The sequence below is a fragment of the Rhopalosiphum maidis genome, chromosome 4 (assembly GCF_003676215.2).
Source record: "Rhopalosiphum maidis isolate BTI-1 chromosome 4, ASM367621v3, whole genome shotgun sequence".
Lineage (NCBI taxonomy): Eukaryota > Metazoa > Arthropoda > Insecta > Hemiptera > Aphididae > Rhopalosiphum > Rhopalosiphum maidis.
In genome coordinates, this window is record NC_040880.1 from 43311230 (window position 1) to 43323588 (window position 12359).

General features: G+C 29.9%; 1 protein-coding gene across 2 annotated transcripts in view; it reads left to right on the forward strand.

Annotated features, from left to right (window-relative positions):
• The window catches only part of LOC113558517, a 49230-nt gene extending 40012 nt beyond the window's left edge, over positions 1–9218 (forward strand). For both annotated transcript variants that reach the window (XM_026963998.1, XM_026963999.1), the window contains exons 2-5: positions 5521–5661; positions 6360–6725; positions 7944–8074; positions 8389–9218. In XM_026963998.1, coding sequence (XP_026819799.1) covers positions 5521–5661; positions 6360–6725; positions 7944–8074; positions 8389–8581 — 831 coding nt within the window. In that variant the 3' untranslated portion in view covers positions 8582–9218. The remainder of the gene's footprint in view (positions 1–5520; positions 5662–6359; positions 6726–7943; positions 8075–8388) is intronic.
• Positions 9219–12359: the final 3141 nt, after the last annotated feature.

Here is a 12359-nt window from a genome sequence, read left to right on the forward strand (position 1 = left end):
CAGTTGGCTCTCCAATACAAATTTAATACCACTATACAGGGAAACGAAAAAAAAATCGATATTTTTGGGTTATATACCTACTTTATATACTACGCTTGGCCACAATAGTCAATAATATATTATTATAATGTGTAATGTTCATGTTCCTTGTATCATATTATTCAATTATAACAATACATTATACATTAGACAGAAGCGAGAGAGGACTATGTAATTTATCATACAATATTGTCTTTCCACGGTCGATATAATTTTCATAACAAATACGAATTTATGTAATAATAATACTTTTTGTAGCATTTTTGGTGCTCGTTTTATAATATTTTCCGGCAATGTGAGCGTGAAACAATGTGTTAGTTAAACCTTATCAGATAAGGTTTATCGAGTAGAAATAATGGATTTAAGCGGACCCTCGATATACATAGGGTCAGTATACAACGTCTTGTAGGGAGTAAAGGGAAGGGGTGTTACCTTACATTTTACAAGATAAAATTGTAATTTGTTTTTTAGTAAAAACTTTTTATGTTTTACAACATTTTAAGAAAACAAGAATTCAAAACCATTTCATTTCTAAAACATCAGTTTTTAAATTATTTTATTTAATTTCATTAATATTCTTTTAAAGTTCGTGTTCAATCGCTATTATATAATAAATAAAAGTGTGCCCATACACATAAAAGTGGGATTGTTATCATTTAATTATTATGCAATAAGAGGGATATTATGTGGAATCAAAAACGTCGTCAAATATTTAAAGCGACACTGGAGAGGCGATTCTAAATGTGTAACATATTAAAGAATCGAATCGGCCCGCACGTGATGCTTTTATATCGACATTTGATGCATATCTATATGAAAAAAACATCAACGCGGCGATCTGCACTCGGTAGATTCTGTATATACGGTCGTCATTACTCGAGAAAAACGAGAAAATTTTTTCGACAAACAAGCGTTGTAGTACAGTTCGCCCCTTATAATAATAATAATATACGCGCTCAACCCCGCCAATCATTATTATATTATTCATCCGCCTCGGTGACGACGCACGTGCAACACTGCAGTCGCTATATTGCGTGCGTATATTACATTATATATATACGTATAAATATATTTACCTGCCATATATATATATATATATATATATACCTGCCACCCGCTCAGACTGGGCGGAGGCGAATTCGCGGCGTGCGAGCGTTAACCGCACCGAAATCGATTGGTCGGGAAAATTTCGCAAACTCGAGTCTTACCCTCCGCGCGTGGTTTATATGCGTGCGTGTGTGTGTGTACGTGTGCGTTTGTGCGCTGTAAAAACGGCGACGAAGTTAAAATGCTCGCGAAACGTTGTTTTAACTGCATAGTATATTATACACATTATATATATAAATGTGTGTTTGTGTGTGTGAGCAAAGGGCGAGGGAGAGCTATATAACGCGCACAACCGCCGCCGCCACAGCTCGTTTCCTTTTTTGGATTTAACCTCTGCTATGCCCGAGACGCAAACGGTTCTCGCTGTTTTTTTTCCTTCCACCATTATATTTTATTATATATTATATTCTTCGCGTTTCGTATTCGTTTGTGTTCGTATATACCTGTGTGCTGTTGTTGTTGTTATTATTATTATTATTATTACGTATTACGGCGTTGTGTCCCGGCCATACGACAAACACGTTAAGAAACGAATTCAATTCTATTCCGTTATATACTTATGACGATATTGTGTACGATATACATAAGTACGCGTCGTGTCCGAAAATGGTCTTAAATACTTTCACATTTACGTAGGCAGTAGGCACAAATTTAAACTTACACATAACACAGTTGACGTCGGCGGTGGTATTGTAGTGTCTCGTTTAAAATACACAAACACGAACAAACAAACGACGGTCATATAGCTTTTTTTATATGATTTTTACGTTATTATTGTATCATAATATTATTATATCGTCATTGGGGAGGCATGAGCGTATGGTAGACTAATCGACTTATTTATTAAGAATTCCGCAGATGATCTTCATCATTAATTATGAGATAAATGAATATATCGGTAAAATATCGTTAAACGTAAAACGTAACTAATTATTTGTACTTTACCGTCTTTACCATAGTCACATTTGTATACGTACAAATTATAACTTACAAAATACGTGACATACTACGATTTAATATTTAGGCATAGTATTAAACACTTTTTAGATACTCATTAAAATAATATTTAAATATTTAAATATTTCTTTCTGACCTCGACTGCCGTATTTAATAACACGCAGGTACGCGACAGTATAAACAAAAAACTTCGTAAAAATAATGCAGTTTTTAAAGAATTGTCATTTTGAGAATTAGTTAAGATATTGTGATGTGGGTGGTTAAATGTATTATATTTTACTGGTCTAATATTTGCTATTGTCTAGACTTTGAGGAACAAAAACTTTATAAACTATTTCCAATGATTTAAAGGTATTGTTTCATTTGCAGAAATTAGATGGCAGAACACCTGATAGACGAATATATCTACCTTATCATTGACTTATTTATATCCGTGATGGTGATAAAAGTATTATAACGTATTTTTATTAATGCAATTTGGTGGAATGGTAAAAAAGTGGGGCATTTGCTTCCTTTTAACTTTGAAATCAACCATACTGGTGGATTGTTTGTGAGTTTGACACAATTTACTATCGGGATTTAGATACTTATTATATTATTTATTACTCAAACATGTTTTTTTTTCTTACCATTTTAAATTATTTTTCCTAGATTATAGTTAGACATATAGTTATATTATAAAATATATAATGTTATTCAGTACAATTATTGTGAAATACATAATATTATACCTATTATCTATAGACTTAAATATATTAAAGTTCATGTATTAATTATGACAATTATGTATTTTTTTAACTAATAGGAAGATCATACTTAGTTAAATCAAAGTCAAAAAGGTTGCAAGTAGGACGAATATTGATTTTTTATACGGGCTGGATGTAATTTTTCCTCTCTTTATTAAAATTGAAATGACGCCATTGTTCTAATATATTTTAATTACTAGCTTTCATTATTACTATTATTATAGGTATCACCTGCGTCCCGGAGTCGGATCGAAAACCGTCGTTGTCGAATAAACGAGAGCGACAAATGAGCGCGTTTCCAAATTCTGATACAGAGGTATTGACGTAATGTTGTAGCGTCGAATTCGCGATTTTTATATATTTATATATTATTCGTCTGCAAATGAGCCACACCGACGACCGCACTACACTTTTCGTATCTTTCGATGGGATCTACCCAATTATTATTATTATAAGTTATAACCTATATATAATAGATGAGATGTGTATTGTGCATCTATATATATATATATATATTATATAAAGCACGCTATTTGAGTTCGAAGGGCATATTGCTATCTGTGAGAAAGTAGTATTATAGTTCGATTATTATTATTATTATTATAGTTATTATTTTGTGGTGTGACGTTTTCACGATGCGCGCACCTTTCGCTCGGCGTTTGATTTGTATAGAATAGTAGAATAATATATTATATTATTTAAATGGATTTGTTGTGTATATTTTTAGAACTGACTCTCGTGACGACGTCTTTTGTAATTACGAAGAGATGATAAAAGGCCAAATCGGTTGAAATAATTTTGGGGGCGTCCGTATTTTTGCGACCACAATAACACGATAATCGTATATCAATCAAAAAAAGTATGAATATTTGTATATTGCGTTCGCCATTCGTTTAAAAATATTATATTTGTGTATGTGTGTATATATATAACCTCATTGATCGTATCGGCGAAAAAAACTTGTTTTGTAGGATATTTTTTTCTTCTTTCTCAGCACTCTTCTGTTTTTCTTCTAGCCGAATCTAGGCGATAGTATCCCTATGTATATATACCTACGCCCTACGATCTACCTACGTACACTGTGTACATACCTACCTATAAATAATGTGTATACCTACTCTCAGGACTATAAAACTCACATCCACCGGGGTCACATTGTAAACACATATCGACCTTCGATGTCTGTCACGAAACAGATGTTACTCTTGGTGTCCATGACCCGGCCCTATAAACACAATAACATTTCTATAATGATGATTGTGGATACATTCATATATATATATATATATATATACATAAAATAACAAATGATAAAATCGTCAATATTGCGTAAGATAATTTGTGATAAATTGTGTGTATTGATCATACCAAATCGATTTGACCGGCAGCGTATTTTTATTTTTTTTAATTTCTTTAGAAATCTCAAAATTCTTCGTTAAATCATAATTATATAATATGAAGTATTTAAATTAAATAAGTTTATTTATTTAAGTGCGAAACAATTTCCAAGAACGATTAAGTACGAATTAGGCATTGAATATATCCTTTAGGACTTGGTTCCGAAGCAGTAATCTCCATTTATTTATATATTTATTACTGTATTATTGGCTGTGTATAGTAATCCTTTTGAATATTCCGATAAGAACTTTCAAAATTAATTTATCACTATGTTCATTAAAGACCGATAGTAATACTTGTTTTAATTTTATTTTTCATTTATAATAAATGTTAATTTGCTCTAAACCTCATTAATCAACTTCAAAACATTGAATTCATTTTTGTAAAAAAAAAAAACTCCACTCTATTTTTTTATGTGCTGAGTATAGAACGCTAAAAAATATTATGCTATAAGTAATTATTATATTAGTGATAAATTTATTTTAATATTAAGACCGATAACAGCGATAGATCATGTAAAAGCGGCACGAGTAAAGTATACCTAATCTAATAATGTGATACTATATAATATCTGGTTGATGTCCCACAAATAAAAAAATAATAACATCCGTTATAAGCGCCTCCAGGTGTTTTCAATTAAATTTATATAATATTTGCCGTTTGAACTAATAAGTAATATTATAATATGAATATTATTATTATTCATCGTCGTCTCTAAAGCTATATTATATACAGTTGTGTGAAAATACGAAATACACAACAGCTATGTACCGACATCAACTTTACTAGTACACTCGATGAAAACCCATTAAAATATATAATATATTTGTGTATATACATGTAGTGCATTATCGCGTACAGATAGAATAACGCTCTAGGCGAATATTTAATTAGGAACCTTTTGTGTGTTGAATTTAATTCGGTTTATGAACTTGAAGAAAAATATTTCAATAAACTCTACTGATGCTCGAACTAGATAGTTCATCTACCACCGCACCCGCACACGGTCTCAATTTAACGTATTTACAGCTAATTTACAGAAATATTATGCATAGCTTCAAACATCAAACGCGAGCGCGTGGGCGTAAAATGTAATAATATAATATCTCGTTTTAATATCCTATTGCGTTTGAAAGCATCCTACTGTACGATATTATACATGTTTTGGGGATATAATAGAATTAGATGATTGTGGGTGTGGGATAGTGTGGGAGGATTTTCGTCTTGCCTGGGATTGACTGATCACACCGTTTTGTATTTCCCGTTAAAACAGACACTCTACGACTGTCGCCGTGTTCAATCGGCTGTTGCCGTCGACTTGGACAAATTTAGAGGGCACCTGTACGTGTTGGACAGCGGATACGACAACTGTCAACCGAAAATTATCGTTTATGACCTGAAGTCTTACAAATGTGTACGTATATACGTGGTAAATATTATTACGCTGACATCGCGGTTAATTGGGTCGATTACATTATTCGCCAGATTAATATTACAGGGACATACGCAAAATAAAATTGGGTGGATATTTTCAAAAGTCTGTACTAGATTGGAATAATTTTTTTTTTAATGTAAAAATAAAATAACATTATATGACTAAATATAAATCATATTACAACTGATATGAAATTATTTAGATAGTCTTTAAGTTACATTAAATAATTCAAAAGTCAGTCACAATCTTTTTTATTTTTTTGTAATTAGTATACAAAGTATAAAAACGATTCTGAGCAGTTAGCAAAAATAAGTTGTGAATTTAATATTTTATGAATCAAAACGAACACTACTAATATCCTAAGCACAAAATGTTCATTTATTTGCTTAATAATAATATTATAAATAATCAGCACAAGTTTCATATTTTAAATTGTGACAAAAGTACCAAATTCAATACAATTATGAAAAACGGGTGTGTTGGAAATATTATAGCGTTTTTCGTGTTTCTTAGCGGCTTTTTTTAATAAATTATAATATGAAAACGTGAGATGAAAAACAAATTATGTTAATTGGTTAATTGGGCATTTAGAATACCATAAACCTTTCTGTTAGCTAATATACATAATACTCATAATACTATAGAAATATTATCAGGTTGTTATTGTTGTCACACAGATACAATCAGTAGAACTTGGCGGGCTCAACGGATCGAGACTTGCCACGCTGGTGGTAGATGCGAGACCGTTCAAAGGTGAGACGAGGGTGTACGTGGGTGATGCGCACGGCGGACGTATCGCGGTATTAGACCCGGACCGAAACATTTGGTACATGATCGCATTACTACACGTCCAGAACTACGGTAGCGCAGTTATACAGGATTACCGCAGACCGGAAATCTACCAGGATGTTCCTGCAGAATGCATAGCTGTCTCCAAGCTACAGTCGTCTGTGTACTTGACGTCAAAGCGCTCACATGATTTGTACACGGCTTCGTTCAAGGAACTTCGGAATCTCACCTCTTACGTTACGCCTAACGTAAAGGTATATGCGCTAGATCGTATAAATATTAAACCCGTCCATACGAAATGCGCGATGACCGAAAAATGTGCCTAATGCGGAATAATGGGATTTGTGGTAGGGCCGAGGGCGGATCACCTTTGTCGAGTTTTTGTCGTTTATCTGTTTGAACTAATTATTAAGTGAAGTCTGGAATGACTGTCTTGGAAAAATTATATTTTGGAATCCAAGAATAACAAAGAACAATTATAATATACACATAGCAGGATACCTGCATTGATATTATTTTGGAAGACTTGAAAAAAATAAGTCGTAATTTGTTTATCTAAATGTTTATAAATTATTACAGGTTACCACAACAAACAAATACCATTGATTATATACAATTTAAAAAATTATATATATATTTAGTGTACATAATGTCTATAGCATTTTATTAAACAAGTTCGTCAACCGTTGATTGACGACTTGTGAGGATCAACGCGTAAAAGAAAGTCTTCGGGCCATAAGAGTATGTTAAAAAAAAAAAAATTGAGGTTAAGAACATCAAATAGGTTTTATTTAGTTGTAGATCATATTTAAAAAGAAATTTACAACAATGAAATTGTTGTCTCGTTTTCATTAATAATAATGTTAAAAAAAACAATTCTATTGTTTTAAAGTTATTTATTTATTATAAATTAAAAAGACTTACGGTAATATTGTGCACTACCTATTAATAAAATATGTCTTTTAAAGAAATCAAATAATAAATAGTTATAAGATGTGTTATACCGTTATATATTAAAAAGTAAGCCTTCCCCTAAAATGTTATTTCAGTTATTATTCGTTTAATAACATAATACCTCCTCTCATATCCTTTGTTCGATCGTTTAAACCGTCTAAACACTCTAAACCTACTTACCTACAATGCATCGCGTAAATATACGGGTACGCTTATTACAGCAACGAAACGCTACACTGTGTTTACGCGCGCGCGTTTAATTAAAATTACAACGCATTCGTATAATTAATAATTATACTGTATTATATAAAATAATAACTATTTTTCCCCTTTTTAATAGTACATTAGTACCTATATTATTACAATATCCGCGCGGTGTCTTCGTTTAATTCCCGTGCACAGGCCATCCGCGCGGCGTATCCGTGTTTAATTCGTACGGAAACACAGTAATTTTAGTCACCGCTATCGCAGTCGAAACGAAAAGAGATTTGCTTAGAAAATTATTGTCTTCGTTGCAGAACGGTGACGTGCTTCCGGTCGGATTGCGAGTGCGCTGGGAAGGCGTCAAGCTGGGCGTTTCGAGCGGGCTGTACGCCGACATACAGGGTGGTCTCAACTATGTGTACACCAGAGATTTCGTGGCCGTCAGGTGAATATATAACAATGTTATATAATATATATATTCGTGAATTAAGATATCATATGGGGGACTTTACACACTCTCCGTTCACCAATCTTCACAATGATAAAATCAAATATGAAATCGAATAATAAAGTACGTACATGTTTTGCATAAATGTGATTTTGAGGTGATGAAGGGGGGGTGTTTCAATGCTCAAAACACTTCAATGCAGATGCGATTTAATACAAAAAATATTGCACAAGAAATATACAGCTTATGTATTTTTATTTATATTGTAAAATTGCACTGTTTTGCTAAATAAATTAGTATTATTATTATAGATTGAGTTTGATCGCTGGCGCCGCACCGGTCGCGGCGGAGAACCACAAGGTGCTGTTGCAGTCGTATGATTTGTTACCGGCGGTCACGAAGATATTCACGGACAATGTGAATTATCTGCAGGTGTGGGCCCTAAACGCTGTGCCCAACTCGAAAAACCGTCATCTGGTCAAAATAAACACGCTCACATTATAAACGTCGTCGTCCGTTTATTATTATTATTATTATTATATACTATATAAGGGTGTACCTGTCGGAAGATTTGACGATTTAAATGAGCATTATTGCCGTCCCTTTAAGATTTACTCTGTATAAACAAGATGGTTCAACAAGTATGCTCACCGTCTCCTCCGTATTTCTTTTAGTAATTAATTTATAAGAATTCTTATTTTTGGGATTCCGAAGTACATGCAGTTAAAAACCGTAATTTTTTTTAAGTATTTATATTTTTTTATGCTATTAAGGATTTTCCTGTGTTGATACAACAATATATAAACTAACAAGTAACGAGTTTGGTGAGCATGCTTGTTGAATATCATCGTGTATTATAATATATCCAACTATATATGGATATAGACGACGTTTATAAACTTTAAACATAATATTTATTTATACTATATTCTCGTACACTATAATATGTCGTTCCATTTAAGTATATATATATATATATAATCATATTACTGTTTACGGAATTTGTGCATTATTAAGTTAGATACTATGCGAAACGGGGTCATCAATATTCTATTTATAACTGGTTACAAAAATTATTAATTATCGAGTCGATTTTTGAATAAATTGTTTTTAGATAGTTTTAAAAAGTACGAATTTACTTAATAATACATTTAGACGAAAAACATATAATTTTCATTATTTATTATCGTATAGAAGTTTTGCATAGTTTTTCATTTCACAATCAAAAGAACAATATACTTTGTCGATGTAAATACAATATATTATCCACGATAGTATTCAATAAATAGTTTTTGTATCAGTAGTCTGATCTATTTTGAATATTTATTAATAATCAATCATTTTTTTTATATATATAAAAATATAGTTTTATAAATATTTTAAATTATACAGAACATTATAAATTCAAAAATATAGAAATTGACCTGTGAAAATGAGTATAGTCAGGTAAATAATATATAAACACATTAAAATATATTAAATAGATCATTCCGTAATCCGAATGATATATGTTCGTACATACATAATGCTAAATGCATAGACAGTGTGGGCGGGTTTCATATGCCCGTATGTAATAGATATATTTTATATAAATCTACTGTAATATATTATCGAGTACGATCGCGGGTTTAGGGGACTAGGGGAGTTAACGTAAATTAACTAAATCAAAGGATGTTTTCGTTTTAATTATATGCGAAATGAATACGAATTTAATGTGTTAAGTTTATATGACAAATATGTAAGTACACATACCTGTATAATATATTATACAACAACAATACAACATTATATCTATATATAATACCATGAATATTACACTACGCGTAACAGTTGGTATAAACTGTTTGGTATATACATAAAAGTCTATAAAATATTATATGTACTCGCTTACTATTTATTTCATACATACATAATAATAATATAGTCTATCCCACAATTCACGTATCACCAAAAATATCTCTATGATACTACCCCAATATATTATGTCATATACATATATAATTTTAAAATGGGATTTTTTCAGTATCAGTTATCATCTATAATAAAATTCAAATTAATGGCGTACAGTTCTTATAAATTATTACGGTTGAAAAAAAATAATAACCGCATTTTGATATATTGATTTGTCACAGAGATAGATAATTAAAGTGATATACAGGACCTTTGAGGTACACTGTTTGATGTAATTATAACTTCCATTATAATACAGTACTCTCGTTTATTCCCTTGATGCTAAATAAACTTACATGGGTATTTTAGGTAACGTTTAGATTGATATTATTATCTGTATCTATGCGCTGAGTGCATTTTTCCATAAATATATTATTAAGTCTCACTTTTGTGTTTTATTGAATTAAGCAGTATATGTGTAGATATAAGCTCTTATCTTTACGACGACGAAGTCGTAAAAAATGCTCAGTTTCCCTGCTCATTATACGAAAATGTTCATTGCTTCCGGGTACGAAAAAAAAATCTTCAGGAATGTCTTGTGCTTATGGAAATTCTGGAATCCAATAACCCTCCGGATACGCTTATTATGTTAAGGTATAGCAAAATGAAAATCTACTCTTTAATAGTCGCTAATTAATAGCTAAATCCGTATTGAGTGGAGTAGTTTGTTATAGGTGGTAATAATGAAATTGTACGATACAATTTTTTTAGGCCTAAATTTTGAGGTCTTTTTTTTATTTTTATAATTTATAGAAAACAATTTCTTTTATAATAAATTTTATTTGAAAGCACGTAGGTGTATAATAAAGTTAATAACATATTTTAACGATAAAGTTTTCGTAATTTAGCGTTTATAATGATACTTGCCTAAAAGTATGATGGGTATCGTATAATATATCATTAAAGAGGTCAAAAATAAGTTTTTATAAACAATTATTTATGTTCCACAATTTTAATATGGTTATAACTTATAACTATATACTTGCTTTTTTTAACATAGGTAGGAAAAAAGTTGTAAAAACTGTCATGAGAATAAATATTTAATATTATTCTTAGGTTACAAACAATAATGCTTTTTATTATTTTAATAATAATAAATAAACAGAGTTATTCAAGTACTATTTTTAATGAATTCGTCATTTAATATTATACAAAGAGGTATAGTGAGTATATAATATATTATTTACAAAATTTATAAATTGTTTAAATTTAAACAACGAATAAGGTTATTTTATAAGTTAGGGAGAAAAATTCTCCATTAAGTAATAGTGTAATACAAATTGTTGTCTTTACATTTTAAAAGCTTGTATTTTATAATATAAACTATGTGTTTGAATGAAATTTACTTTAATTTTTTAATAAAGATTAAAAGAAACATTCTCGTTTACCATCAAAGATAATAGTAACACGAATGTTTATTTTAAATTACATAAAAACTAGCTTTTAAGTGCTTTTTTTCTTATATATATACCTATACATATTATTAACATATCTATATAACATTATTGGTTTCTGTAATCATATAAACGTCAAACATGTACTTTACAAATATTTATTTTTGTTTTCGTGATAATATATTGTAACCGAACAATTAATTATTGTTTATTTGAATTTTAAATACCATTTGAAAAATCTGTCAAAGTACATTGAAAAATAAAAATAAATCATAAATTCGTTGACCTATAATATTACATTCAACAAGATAGTCGTTAAAAAAGTTTTTGTTTTTTACCGACTTTATCACGAAATGACAAAAGTAAAATATAAAAAATTACATTTTAATTATCATATTTGATCATAATTAATATACAAAAATTATTTTATTCAGAATAAGATGCATAATTCTTTATTACTATGCATAAATTAAATATTCATTATTATTAAAAATGAGATATTTAATGACCTGGCAATGGTTATTGCGTTAATTTAAATATGATGACAAAATATTACCGTTTATTAAATTGTTATCAAAAAGTATTCAGCACTGGTATAATTACCAGCTGTTTATATTTTTAATATGATCAATATGACATGCACAGAATTATATAAACACGCATTACGTAAAAATTATCTAAATTGTATAATAAACTAATATCACAGTATTTACACTTATCTAGTATTTTAAATGGAATTCACACTAGTATAAGAATAATAACATTTTTATTAGTGCAGACACTGAGAACAAAATATCCATTTGATTTAGATAAATACCGTTTTAAATAAATAATAATATTTTACTATTCTACTATTATTAGGAATTTTAAATATTCTTCTAAATAAATAATAATAATATTATAAAACTTTGTAACAGTTATATATATAATATAGTAAC